Below are 13032 nucleotides of genomic sequence, written 5' to 3'. Positions count from 1 at the left end.
CCAGATTTTCTTCTGGATAATGGAGTTGAAGATATTTCTTTGAGGGCCTATGATGTACCTACCCTGAAAGAAAAGTTACCCAGCTCCAGAAGGGCTGAGGACTTCACAGCTCTTCTCTCTCTTTTGACTTACCTCTGTTGTCTGTAACAGTACTTCACCCATAGCTTTTCAAATTAATTTTCTGCTTGGTAAATAGTTTTGTTAGTCACTTTAAATGAGTGACTCGTGATTGCAATTGTGAGGCTAATATTAACAAACTGACCAAAACCAGAAGGCATGTTTGGGAGAGGAGGATGACCTGCCTTTTTGAGTTAGCAGTGACCACTCCAGCAAGCTACAGAGCTGCACTATTAAGTGTCTTACATTCCTCAGCTAGAGTAAAGATGAATATGAAGGGAAGAAGCAATTGCTGTGGTTTGTAGATGTGAGATGGGACCTTTAGGGCATCTCTGGAGATGAGAAGCCATGTCTTTGAAAATCCTTGTCAACTATGAAAACATCTCAAAGTGGTGAAAAGTAAAGCTACAGCTAAAAAGGGCTGGAACATTAATTACCTTTGGGTACTTTGTATTTTTAGAGTTGAATTTCAGTTATTCAGAACCTGTTTCGAATATTTAACTAGCAGCATATTTGCATGCTGTTGTTTCAGTGACCTGAAATCTTTGTGGCAGAAAGCTCCTGTGCAGATTTTGCCACATCATCTGTAGCAGGTGGTCCATTTGCAGAAGATTCATCCATGGATGGGTGAAGAAAGCTTCTGGTATTTTTGCTTCCTTCTTTACAATTTTTCACAGAAACTGCAAATGAATAGCACCTTTTAGGACAATGAATCTGTCCCTTGTCCACTGCAGAATTGTTCCTAACAGCACTGATTTTGAAATCACTGATCTCTATAAGGCACAAATTCAGTAATACAGACCAGAAACTTGTCTGCATTCAGATTAATGACAAGAGAGTATCTGTATGGATTTGCACATCTATTTCGTATAGGAAAGAAGGGATAAATATATAGTAAAGTTCTTTGTTTTTTTTTTTTTTCAGGATGGTTCGTAGTATTGATGTCTCATTAGTGTACCATTTTGGCTACTAATTTGCAAGGAGCTGACAGAAACCAGAGCTGATAGCCATTTCCTATTGTACAGATAATTATAGCCTGCATTAATAAGTGCTTGGCCATGCTACACTTGCAGCTTTGTTGGAGAGAACTGGAGTAAATTTGAAATTATACAAATGTCTGGATATTATTAATGCCATGTGAGTGATTTACTGTGGGTGTTATACTAAAATAAAGTTATAGAAGAGTTAACATAGTGGTCAAAACCAAGAGGAAAAAAGTACAATTTTTCTTCTGTTCCTCCTTGTTTACTGCAGGAGTCACTTCAGTGAAATTAGAAGTTGCACTTAGTTAAAAGAGTCTAAAAATTATTCTGAGACACCTAGGAATGTTTCTAAAAATAAATGGTGTTTGGTACAAAGAACTAAAAATGGACAGAAAACAGAAAGTCATATGTCTGATTAATTTCTTAAGACAAATGCCAGCTCAGTGAAAGACTAGTACATTCACTGGATCATATGCACCTGACTTAGTTGAGGAATTACGCCACTAAAACAGTTTGTGACTGACAATGCAATTGCTAAAATCCATTTTGAATGGTGCTGCATAGTAGTTACTGTCCAAATCTGTTACTGTCACTTTCACTGACAGTAAGTGGAAACTCCTTTCAATGTGTTCCACTGAATCAGGGAAATGAAATGGTAGCACAAAATCATTTTCCAATTATTTTTCAAGCTGATTAATTTATGAAAAAACCCAGAGTATTTGCTAAAGACATGACACCAAAGTTTCCTTTTGTTCTTTCTAATATTAATAGGTCTGTCAACTGGGTATTTTATATATAACTCATGTGACTCTCAAGATCTTGAATGGTGTGAATGTATGTTTTTTTCTATCTATCTATCTATCTATCTATCTATCTATCTATCTATCTATCTATCTATCTATTTCATTTATAAACTTGGTTTCTAATAGTGAAGGCCTGATTGTGGCTTGAGTCAGTATATTTCTGAGAGTCCTCAGGCATGAGTGCCTGTTACCTTCTGATTGGCTGGGGTCAGGCCTTGGGACCTGCTTCTTGCTCTGTGTTTAGCCATGATTATTACCCTTGATGTTGCATTTATACACACTGGACAAAGCAGTTGTGGCCATTTTTCAGCTCTGACAATTTTTTGATCCTTTTCCCAGTTCATTCTATGAAGTCACCTTCTTTTTCATCAGCACACAGGGCCACGGATATTTCTGTCTACTGAATACAGATCTGTCATTGTTGATTAATTGCTTGATAAGTTCCAAGAAACAGACATTAATTCAACAGCGAAACAGAAGCTTGTTCTTGCAAAGACATGATAGTATAATATGCACTTCTGACACCAGCAGAAGATTTGGTCTCTGAGACTTGAGCAGTAGTATGTTTTCTGATTGTTTAAGTTGAGTTAAAGTGTGTTTGAAATAAATTTTTCAGAAAGAATATTATGTCTGAATGTTCTACCCACTTAGAGAAGAAAAATTGCGAAACATTTCTCCAGGAAAACATGATGACTAGATTTTTCAGTTAATGCTGAATTTGTTTGTTGTTGTTTTTGTAACTGCAGAAAGTGAGTGAAAAAGTAGGAGGTGCAGAAGGAACCAAGCTAGATGATGACTTCAAAGAAATGGAAAGGGTAAGTCTAAATACAGATGCATATTTTCATTCTTACCATTCATTTTTCCTTTCTAGGACAGGAATTTCAGAGCTTTTGTCCCTGAATCATTCAAATAATTTTGAAAGACTTAATTTTTATTCAGCAGGACGGATCTTTCAGTTTCTTATTTCTTTTTGTTTTCTAACCAAGGCATACAAAATATATGGCAGTCTCTGTAATGCTAATATTTCGTTCAGAGATTGAGACTGATGTCAACTACAAATTAGTTTCAGTTAAACCATTATACAGGATCTCTGAAAACAATCATAGAATCATAGAATACCAGGTTGGAAGGGACCTTGAGGATCATCTGGTCCAGCCTTTCTTGACAAAAGCACAGTCTAGACGAGATGGCCCAGCACCCTGTCCAGCTGAATGTTGAAAGTGTCCCATATTGGGGAATCTAGCACTTCCATAAGGAGATTATTCCGATGGCTGATTGTTCTCATTGTGAAAATTTTCCATCTTGTGTTCAACTGGAATCTACCCAGAAGTAACTTGTACCCATCACCCCTCGTATTCCCAGTGTGACTCCTTGTGAATAGGCAATCTCCATCTTTTTTGTAGCCACTCTTTAAATAGTGGAACATAGTGATGAGGTCTCCTGTAATCCTTCTTTCCTCACGGCTGAACAAGCCCAGTTCTCTCAGCCCTTCCTCCTGTGACACATTTCTCAGTCCTATGGTCACCTTGGTGGCCCTTCTGTGAACTCTCTCCAGCCTGTCCACATCTTTTTTGCATAGCAGGGACCAAAACTGAGCACAGTATTTTAGGTGTGGCCTGACAAGCACTTAGTAGAGTGGGATAATGACTACTTCATCTCTGCTTGCGATGCCCTTGTTGATGCAGCCCAGCATCCTGTTGGCTTGCTTTGCTGCAGCAGCGCATGGTTCACTTGTATGGAGCTTGTTGTCTACTGGGACCCCCAGGTCCCTTTCCACAGAGCTGCTCCCCAGCCAGGTAGGTCCCAGCCTGTGCTGCACTCCTAGATTATGTTTTCCCAGGTGGAAGACCTTACACTTGTCCTTGTTGAACTTCATAAGGTTCTTGTTAGCCCACTCTTCCAGCCTATCCAGGCCATCCTGCAGGGTGGCTCTCCACTCTGAAGTGTCTGCTACCCCACTCAGTTTGGTGTGATCAGCAAACTTCATCAGGGTATACTTGATGCCATCATGCAGATCACTTATGAAGAAGTAAAACAGCATTGGGCCCAATATTGATACCTGTGGGACCCCACTCGTGACATGTTGCCAGTTTGAAGAGAAGCCATATACCAGCACGCCCTGGGTATGGTCTGCCGGTCAGTTCCTCACCCGTCACAGAAACCGTTTGTCTAGACCATAACGCATCAGTGTCCCTAGGAGGAGGCTGTGAGAAACTGTATTGAAAGGCTTGGAGAAAGCCAAGTAGGCAATGTGCACTGCTTATACCACATCAACCGAGCATGTTACTTTGTCGTAGAAGGTGATGAGGTTTGTTGAGCATGACTTGCCTTTGGTGAATTGGTGCTGGCTTTTCCCAGTCACGTGTTTCATCTGACTTGTGACAGCCCCCAGGAGGGGGACATTCATTCCATAACCTTCCCAGGGACTGAAGTAAGACTGATAGGACTATAATTTCCTGGATCCCTTGTTAGGCCCTTCTTGCAGACTGGAGTGACATTAGCCTTCTTCCAGTCTTCTGGAATGTCCCCGATCTCCACAATTTCTCCCAAGATTACGAAGAGCGACTTCACAACATTGTTAGCCAGCTCTCTTAACACCCTTGGGTGGATATTGTAAAGGCCTATCAATTTGTAGGAGTCAAGCACCTGTACTGGTTCCCATACCAACTTTTCCTTCACTAACATTGGTTCTGTGTTAGCTTGATCCTGGATTCCTATTCCCAAGGCCTGCGGGACAACAGTGCTGCTAAAGACCAAGGTGAAGAAAGTATTGAGAACCTTTATCTTTTCAGCATTGTTGGTGACTAAGTCACCTCTCCTATTTAACAGCAGGCTAGTATTTTCTTTCTGTTTCTACTTGTGTGCATATCTGAAGAACACTTCTGTGTATTTCTTGACATTTCTGGCTGATTTCAATATGAGCCTGGCTTTTGTTTTTTGAACTGCATCTCTGCACACCTTGGCAATGCCCCTGTAGTTCTCAGTGGGTATTCATCCACTATTCCATCTCTGGTATGCTGCTCTTTTGGTTTTGAGCAGACTCAGAAGCTCTCAGTTAAGCCAAAGGGGACTCTGCTTCGCCTACTTCCCTTACCTATAAGGGAATCAACTGGTTTTGTCCTTCCAGGAGAGCGTTCTTGAAAAAATCCCAGCACTCGCTAGCTCCTTTATCCTCCATGGAGGCTTCCCATGGAATTCCTCCCAGCTGAGCACTGAGTGAGCTGAAGTTTGATCTTCTGAAATATAAAACTTATGTCTTAGTACTAACCTTCAGCATGCTCAGCAGGATTCCAAATTCCGTAATATTGTGATCACTGAAGCCAAGGCTATCACTGACTGACATAAGGTCTGTCTACAAGATGGTAATTCCAATGGAAAAGGGTGCCTGTAATTCTCAGCTCCGTGAGCGTCAGTCAAGAGGAGCAAGAGCTGTCTGCCGAAGGGGGTTGACAGTGCACTGGAATATTCATTGATAGGTTCAGAGATCCTGTTATGCAGCCTCCTCTGACAGAATGTCTTGTGTAGATGGGGTTAATCCCCCAACAGACTGCTTGGTGAGGTTGGCAGTGATAGCACTGAGTGTTTCTATGGAGGAAGAGGGAAAAAAAGGCACAGATATGTGTTGTGGTGATAATATTTCATTTGGAAAGATCAGTATGGGCAGTTTTTTTCTGGCTTTGACTTTGAAAGGTACTATCAAATCTTGTAACACGAGCTACTGCTAGGTGATTTGTAGGGTACGTATGTGATATATAATTCTGATGGAGAGATACAGAAGCTATTTATCTGTACATTTGTATAGTGAGATGGAAAAAACTTTGAATGGAGAAGGGCATATCTTTTGTACTCCTTCCAGCAAAAGTACTGCAGAGTTGGTTTTTCCTCTTCTGCCTAGCTTCCCTTTGGATGTGCCACAAGTTTAGGCACTGCCCTCAAAAATGGAAGATGTTAACGAAGATTCAGAAAGCTGATGCAAAGTTTAAAGTGGAAAATAGGACATGGCAACAGCCAGAGGTGAATCCCACATAGTGCTCATGTGCGGCGTGAGTTTGGCAGCTGAGGAGATAAGAGCACGGAGAGTTGAGAAGAGAATGGAGTAAACTCATCAGTTACCTCCACACTCCCCGCCTGGCCCTGTGTCCCTTGCCAGCTTTTCTGAAGCCAGTGGACATGCTCTTTTTGCCTGTCCCTGGCCTTCTGTTCCCTCACCCCCACTCTCCCTTGCCAGGGCTGGCAGATCTCTTCAGCTTCTTCATGTGAAGCATCGAGCAAGCACTGGCAGATGGCAGAGGCAACAGGAAACAGGAAAGAGGTCGGTCACAGCGTGCTGCAACCAACCTGTCTCAGGTGTTCTTTTTTAAAATAGGAACTTGTCATTATGGTAAAGGAGTTCACTCTGTGGGACACAAGCTACCCTGCAGAGAAGTGCAATGTGTCTTCTTCATAAATGCAGAGTACAGGACAGATTACAGGGATCCCCAAATCTGCCCAAGCATTTTTGTGTCTGATGCCTGATTCTGAGTGGAAGAGTAGTTGCATACTTTACTGTATGCAGATTAGGAAGCTGATGTGGAGTACTTCTTAAGAAAGTAACAATTCCTGCTACAGTAGAAGAAAGTACTTAAATTTCTGAGTCAACCAGGGGAAACAAATGATCAGCCAGCACTGATTCACCAAGGGCATCAAAGCTGATAGGTTTCTTCAAATTCAAAACAGAGTGATACCAAGTCTCCTGTATCCCAGTTTTACCAGCACTCACTCTGAAAGAGGTAAACAGCCCATTTTATTGTTGATGGTTGGTTTTGATTGACATTTGCTTTAATCTCATTTTTCCAGCTGTTAGGGTATCAAAGATGGCTAATTCTTCAAGCAGTTTTCAGTGACTGTTCTATCAAAAATCTTTACCTATTGTGGACTCTTCCCAGGATGATGTAAAATACCAGCATGTTACAATGAGTCGTATCAGATTCTTAACAGATCCTGAGGTACTCTGTACTAATGTCTTCACTTGAGAATGGATCCACTATAAACTGAAATGATGGACTCATGCTTTGGAAGTTTTCCAGACATTATCACCATTCTGGTACCAGGGCTGTTCTCAGGGACACAAAAATAAAATTATAAGAATAGTTAAGAGAATTTATAAGAAGAAAATGGAAGAGTGAGAAACATTTGTCTAATGTTTGTCTAATATTTTTTTCCTGTTTCTTTTTGTTTAATTCTCTGTCTTTTAGAAAGTGGATGTTACCAGCAGGGCAGTTATGGAGATAATGGCGAAAACAATAGAGTATCTTCAGCCCAATCCAGGTAATGTAATTTCACAGTCTCACAGTACTTGCAGCACTTTTTGAAAATACTCTTTCTCACCGATATGTAGATCTCATCCTCACTGGTGCAGTTAACACAAAATTGCTGCAGTTACCATGAAGTAAAAGAAATGAGTAAAAGAAATGAAGACTGGCTTTGGGAGGCTTGTTTTCCTCTTGTGTGTTCTTGCTTTAGGTAAGAGGGCAGCATATGCCTAGAAACCAGATGTATTTACTTGCAGGCATCTGAATGTCAGCCCTGTGATCATGGTGGGCTCCTGGGGAGCTGGAGGTGGCTGCGGACTCCCCAGGAGGGGCCAGGCAGGGCCTGGCAGCCATGGCCTGTCCCAGTGCTCCCGGCAGGAGCAGGGCAGGCGGGAGGCACTGGAGCAGCAGCAGCCCTGGGCATCAGGTACCTCCCAGGGCGTGGGGACAGACCGAGGCCAGGCAGTCAGCCCAGGGGTGGGCATCAGGATCAGGCATGATAACAACACCTTTCACCTTGTCCTGTAGCCAATTCCCATCCTCATTAGAGTTACTACAAAAGGGAGGGTGCAAAAGAGCTGTTGATGCCAAACTAGAAAAAAGGGCAGATAAACGGACATAATCAGAGATGACTGAATTGAACCTTCAAAATAGGTATAAACTATTGGTTTGCATAGGGAGATGAAAGAAAAATCTTTTATTGGGCTGATGGACAGCTTGCCAAAGGATCACAGAATCACAGAATGTTAGGGATTGGAAGGGACCTCAAAAGCTCATCCAGTCCAATCGCCCCACTGGAGCAGGAACACCCAGATGAGGTTGCACAGGAGTGTGTCCAGGCGGGTTTTGAATGTCTCCAGAGAAGGAGACTCCACAACCCCTCTGGGCAGCCTGTTCCAGTGTCTGCCACCCTCACTGAGAAGAAGTTTCTTCTCAAATTTAAGTGGAACCTCCTGTGTTCTGGTTTGTACCCATTACCCCTTGTCCTGTCATTGGTTGTCACTGAGAGGAGCCTGGCTCCATGCTCATGACACTCACCCTTTACATATTTATAAACATTAATGAGGTCACCCCTCAGTCTCCTCCGAGCTAAAGAGACCCAGCTCCCTCAGCCTCACAAAGAGTGATCTGGAGCTGTTATAATCAAGTATGTAGTCATCTGGGAACACAAGTGTTTTGATACTAGCATAAGTCAGTGCCATCTGCACTGACGTGGTCAACAAACTTATGCTTGTGCAAAATTAGTATGAAGATAAAATGAGGCCATCTGCCTAACACCAGTACCTCAGAGTTTCATGGAAGTACAGACCTAATTCGCTTTTTCACTGTGAGGAATTTGTTTCCTAATAGCTGGAGACAGATTTGAACCAGTGTGTAGTATTTCAGTTTCAGTGTGGCAGGATAAGGGACTGTTGCTGGATAGCTTAATTGAGATACTTTTATGTTAGACCACAGAGGCAAGGAAGATAATTTGATGATGCTGCCAGTGGATTGAAAAAAAGGAGAAAAAATATTTACAACTTCTTAACTGCTAGAAAGAAAATAATGTTGCCTAGGATAGGTTCTTTGTCAACAGATGAAATACTGTTTGTCACTTGAGTCATTGCTGATCGTCAACAAGTACTCTTCAGGAAAAGCAATAGGATTGACAAACATTATGGGACTAGTGATAAAGTTGTTAACTACTGTCAAGCTGCTGTTGTGCAACATCTTATAGACTGGGTAGTAAGCTTTGGCTGTTTAGTGCTTCTCTGACTTCTTTCCTGACACATCTGAGTGATTATGATTGCTGTGAGTCAGTCACGAAGGAGGCTCACAGCAATGGCAGAGAGCAAAATTTCTGCAAGTAGCTGAGGGTGTGATTTCAGGCACCTCAGGCTGGCACAAGTTTGCCGTGCTGGAGGAAAGAGCAGTCTCCTTATTCTATCTACACATCCCTTCATTTGCTTGTGGCATGTGCAAGTAGGATCAGAAAATTAAAATTGTAATAAGCAAGAAGAAGATTTACTGTCTTGCATATCAAATGAGATCATGTTATTCATTCCACAGCTGGGAAATGGCAGTAGATGGAGTAAGAGGAAAAGAGGACAGACTTTTTTCAGCTTTCACCTGATCTTAGATTGTTTTATGCCAATTTAAAAAAGGCTCCCTATAGTGGGAAGAATTCCATGGAAAATTACTTGTTCTTTCAATAAAATAAAAATTCTTTAAAATTCTCCCTACAACTATATTACTGTTTATCTGGGACACAAAAAAATGGTGATTTCCAGTATTTCCTGTTTGCTTTCTCATTTTCATAAAAAGTAGAAACATTACATTGGGAAGAGGGGGGAAATTTAATGAAAAAAAATCTTTAACAGCAATATTTAACAGAATATTTTCTTTAAAGTTTACCTGAGGTTAGAAGAGAGGAGAGGGTTTGGGGATGTAGCACACATTCCGTGATAAGTATGATGTGCCCTGAAATCATCAATATGCTTTGATAGCATAGCACTGCAGTGCTAGTGATCAGTTTGTTTCGTGGTGTTTTGGAGGATCAATAAATGAAGTATGCAGCATTGTCTAACTTCACTAAACAATTAATTATCTAATGTGGGAAAGAAAAAATAAGAGCGAAAGGAATGAGGAAAGGGGAAATGGGAAGGAGAGGAGAGGAGAGGAGAGGAGAGGAGAGGAGAGGAGAGGAGAGGAGAGGAGAGGAGAGGAGAGGAGAGGAGAGGAGAGGAGAGGAGAGGAGAGGAGAGGAGAGGAGAGGAGAGGGGAGGGGAGGGGAGGGGAGGGGAGGGGAGGGGAGGGGAGGGGAGGGGAGGGGAGGGGAGGGGAGGGGAGGGGAGGGGAGACAAAGGTGAATTTGCTGAGCAAGGTGTTAAGTTGAGGTTAGTGTGAATGAAAAAGACAGATTTTTAGACTTCCCAATGTTGAAAAAAAAAAAAAAGAAGAAGGACGGCTGCAGATAGCTAAAATTGAACATGATGAAGGTTCCAAGGCTTTCCATGTAGATGTACATGGCTATAATTTCAAGAAAATTGTGCAGGATGAACAAGATAGAAAGTACAAAGAATGAGCAATCGAATCCACTGCTGAAGTTGCTTTCAAGCTCTTTGGCAGTAATCTTATGTTTTGCCGTGGCTATGTTAACACTTAAGGCGACACATTGGTGACACCATGAAAGTCAGTGTAAGGGAGACGGAGTGAAACTGGGAAAAGAATCAAGCATTCAGGTCACTTCCATGGAGTATTTTGTACATCTCTGCCTGTCCTCACTCAGGTTGAAACATAAGAGAAGAAAGCATGTGGCACTAGCACAATAAAGCAATAGAAATGAAAGGGCTTGGGATAGGATTTTCCACAAACTTACTTCTGCTCCCATAAAAGTTACTGTAATAATCTTTAAAAGAAGAAAAGTGGAATGAGACCACTGGTGGATTTATTCTGAGATTTCGTACTAAATCATTATTCTAATGTAATAATTATTGAATGATTAGATGAATCATTGAAGCATGAATTTTAATGCATTTCTTCTCTTTATGAATTATTTCTTGCCCTTCCCTTATTGTCCTTTAATCTTTTTAATTCCTTCCTATATCTTTTGCTTTCTGCTCTTACCTGCCTGTCCAGAATGTAGCCACTTCGTTTTTTACATTTCCTCTTATTTTTTTTTTTTCCTTTTATTTCTGAAAATACTGACATTAATTCCTATTTTAATTCAGCTTGCTGCCTCCATTCCCCTGACTGATTTTGGTTTTGCCATAGTTCCTTTGGTGTCTCTGTATTTTCCCGTTGCCACCATTATTTTGATGCCATTTGTAGAGGCCAGACACTTCATTAAAATGCTACTTTCTAAACTGAACAGTTACCCAGTTTGCTGACTGTAGTTTTGTAGTGGGTAGAAACAGAAGGCATCAATAAATTCATATGCTAAAAAGCGTGATCTGGTGTCACTCAAGGGTAGTGAAAAAGCTTACAAAAACATAATTACTGTATGTTAAAAGTATGTAATCCTTTTATAGTTGGTTCTCAGGCAACATAAGTATGACACTGATTTTCCTCTGTCTGTTTCTGTGTCTTTGCATACATTTGTATGCCACAAAGTGAAAGCAAGTTAAGAGCAAAACACTTGATGGCTCTAGTCTGCTCATGTGTTGTTTTGTTGCAGAACTGTATGCAAGGTTGAGTTTTAAGTAATGAAATCAGCACACAACAGCGTGAGCTACTAATGTTTGGTAAACAGAAATACTAACTCATAAGAGCAACTAACAAAGTCAAGCCTTTGCGAGGAGGAAGGTAGAGACATTCATAGCTGCCCTCCTGTAGCACACACAATAATGTAGATAGAAACACCTGCTGAGTCCCATTTGCTGGCAACAGTGCCATTGAAGTGCCATGAATTAATTCACTGTCTGCAAGCCATTTGCGTTCCGTAGTTGGAAAAATTCACTAAAGCACATTATCAAGCAAATTAATTATTTTTTTGTTTGCTGTCTTTGTTTTCGTCAATTATGATAATTGTGTCCTTTCTTCTGATCTGCAGTTTTGTATCTACAATAACATACAAGCTAAAGTACAGTTGAAAACCAAATTGAAGTAGGAGTTACCCCAAATTCCCATAAAAAGCAGGAAATGTAGGTTTTATTTAATATTCTACAACAGAAGAACCTTCAAACATTTAAAAAATGTGGGACACCACAGTTTAATCTTGAGTGTACCTAATCTGGACTTTTCCTTGAGAGGAAGCCTAGCTCAATCTGCTATCCATCTGGTACCCAAGGATTTTAAGATTAAGAATTTAGAGATAGCTTAAAGATTTTTTTTTGCCTGAGTTGTAGCACATATCGAACATGCTATCCTGAGGGTATTTCTGGGTTTTCTTCTGTTGAAGTAATTTCAAGGGAAGCTTTGTCTTGAAGTTCAGGACAGAGCCTCCTCTCTGGACTACCAGGAGAAGAAACAAGTCAGTGACCAGCAACATTTCATTGCTTTGCTCTAAAAATAATTAATGAAAACCAGGGCTTAATCCTAAACGTAGGTAATGTCCTTCATATACGTTGTAGGTAGTTCAGATAAATTAAAAGAGTGCATTCCTGTCTGTATTCTCAGATTATTGCATATTTGTAACCTCTGTCAATTGCCTGCTTCAGCTTCCAGAGCTAAACTCAGCATGATCAACACCATGTCAAAAATTCGAGGCCAGGAAAAGGGACCAGGTTACCCTCAGGCTGAAGCCTTGCTGGCAGATGCGATGCTGAAATTTGGCCGAGAACTTGGAGAAGAATGCAACTTCGGTAACTTGATTACTGCCCTTTGTGTTGTAATGTAATAAAAATTGTAATAAAATTTAATATAACTTTCATTATTAAAGTGTTGTGCTCTTATAAAGGAAGAACTTCTGCAAGGATCATCAGAGTTCTGCTTCACCGAACTTCTCCTTTAGGTTCAGTCTAGGCCTTTTGAGTATCTTTTGTGGGTTTGGACTAAAGATTTTTTTATTGTGGATGAAAGTCCCAATTGTTTCCATTTGGACCCATGGCATATAGGGTTTAGGCTCTCTCATAGATAATGTTACTGGGGATGTGTTAGGATGAAAGACGTACATATTCAGAAACTGCATTATTGTCTGTGCATGTGTACAATAAAACCTTTTTGTCCTCAGAATTCTTATAATAAAAGTTATTGTCTTCATTACAGACAAGGAATAAAGGATAATAGATTTTTAATAGACTTTGATGTTTTTTCTGACCAAATTCCACATTTTAAGGCACTAGTGAATACTCGTGTCTTATCTGTCAACCACTCCTCCTTCCATGGTCCAAATGAGTTTACAGATGCCTGAGTTAGAAA

The 13032-nt window shown here is 40.8% G+C and overlaps 1 protein-coding gene across 1 annotated transcript in view; it reads left to right on the top strand.

Annotated features, from left to right (window-relative positions):
- SH3GL2 (SH3 domain containing GRB2 like 2, endophilin A1) overlaps positions 1-13032 on the top strand; it is a 94660-nt gene that overhangs the window by 70417 nt on the left and 11211 nt on the right. Inside the window, exons 2-4 of the mRNA XM_065860787.2 lie at positions 2650-2718; positions 7138-7210; positions 12333-12476. Coding sequence (XP_065716859.1) covers positions 2650-2718; positions 7138-7210; positions 12333-12476 — 286 coding nt within the window. The remainder of the gene's footprint in view (positions 1-2649; positions 2719-7137; positions 7211-12332; positions 12477-13032) is intronic.

Source organism: Patagioenas fasciata, chromosome Z (assembly GCF_037038585.1).
Source record: "Patagioenas fasciata isolate bPatFas1 chromosome Z, bPatFas1.hap1, whole genome shotgun sequence".
NCBI classification, from domain to species: Eukaryota; Metazoa; Chordata; class Aves; order Columbiformes; family Columbidae; genus Patagioenas; species Patagioenas fasciata.
The sequence above is the reverse complement of the archived record's forward strand: the minus strand, read 5'-3'. Positions and strand labels throughout refer to the sequence as shown.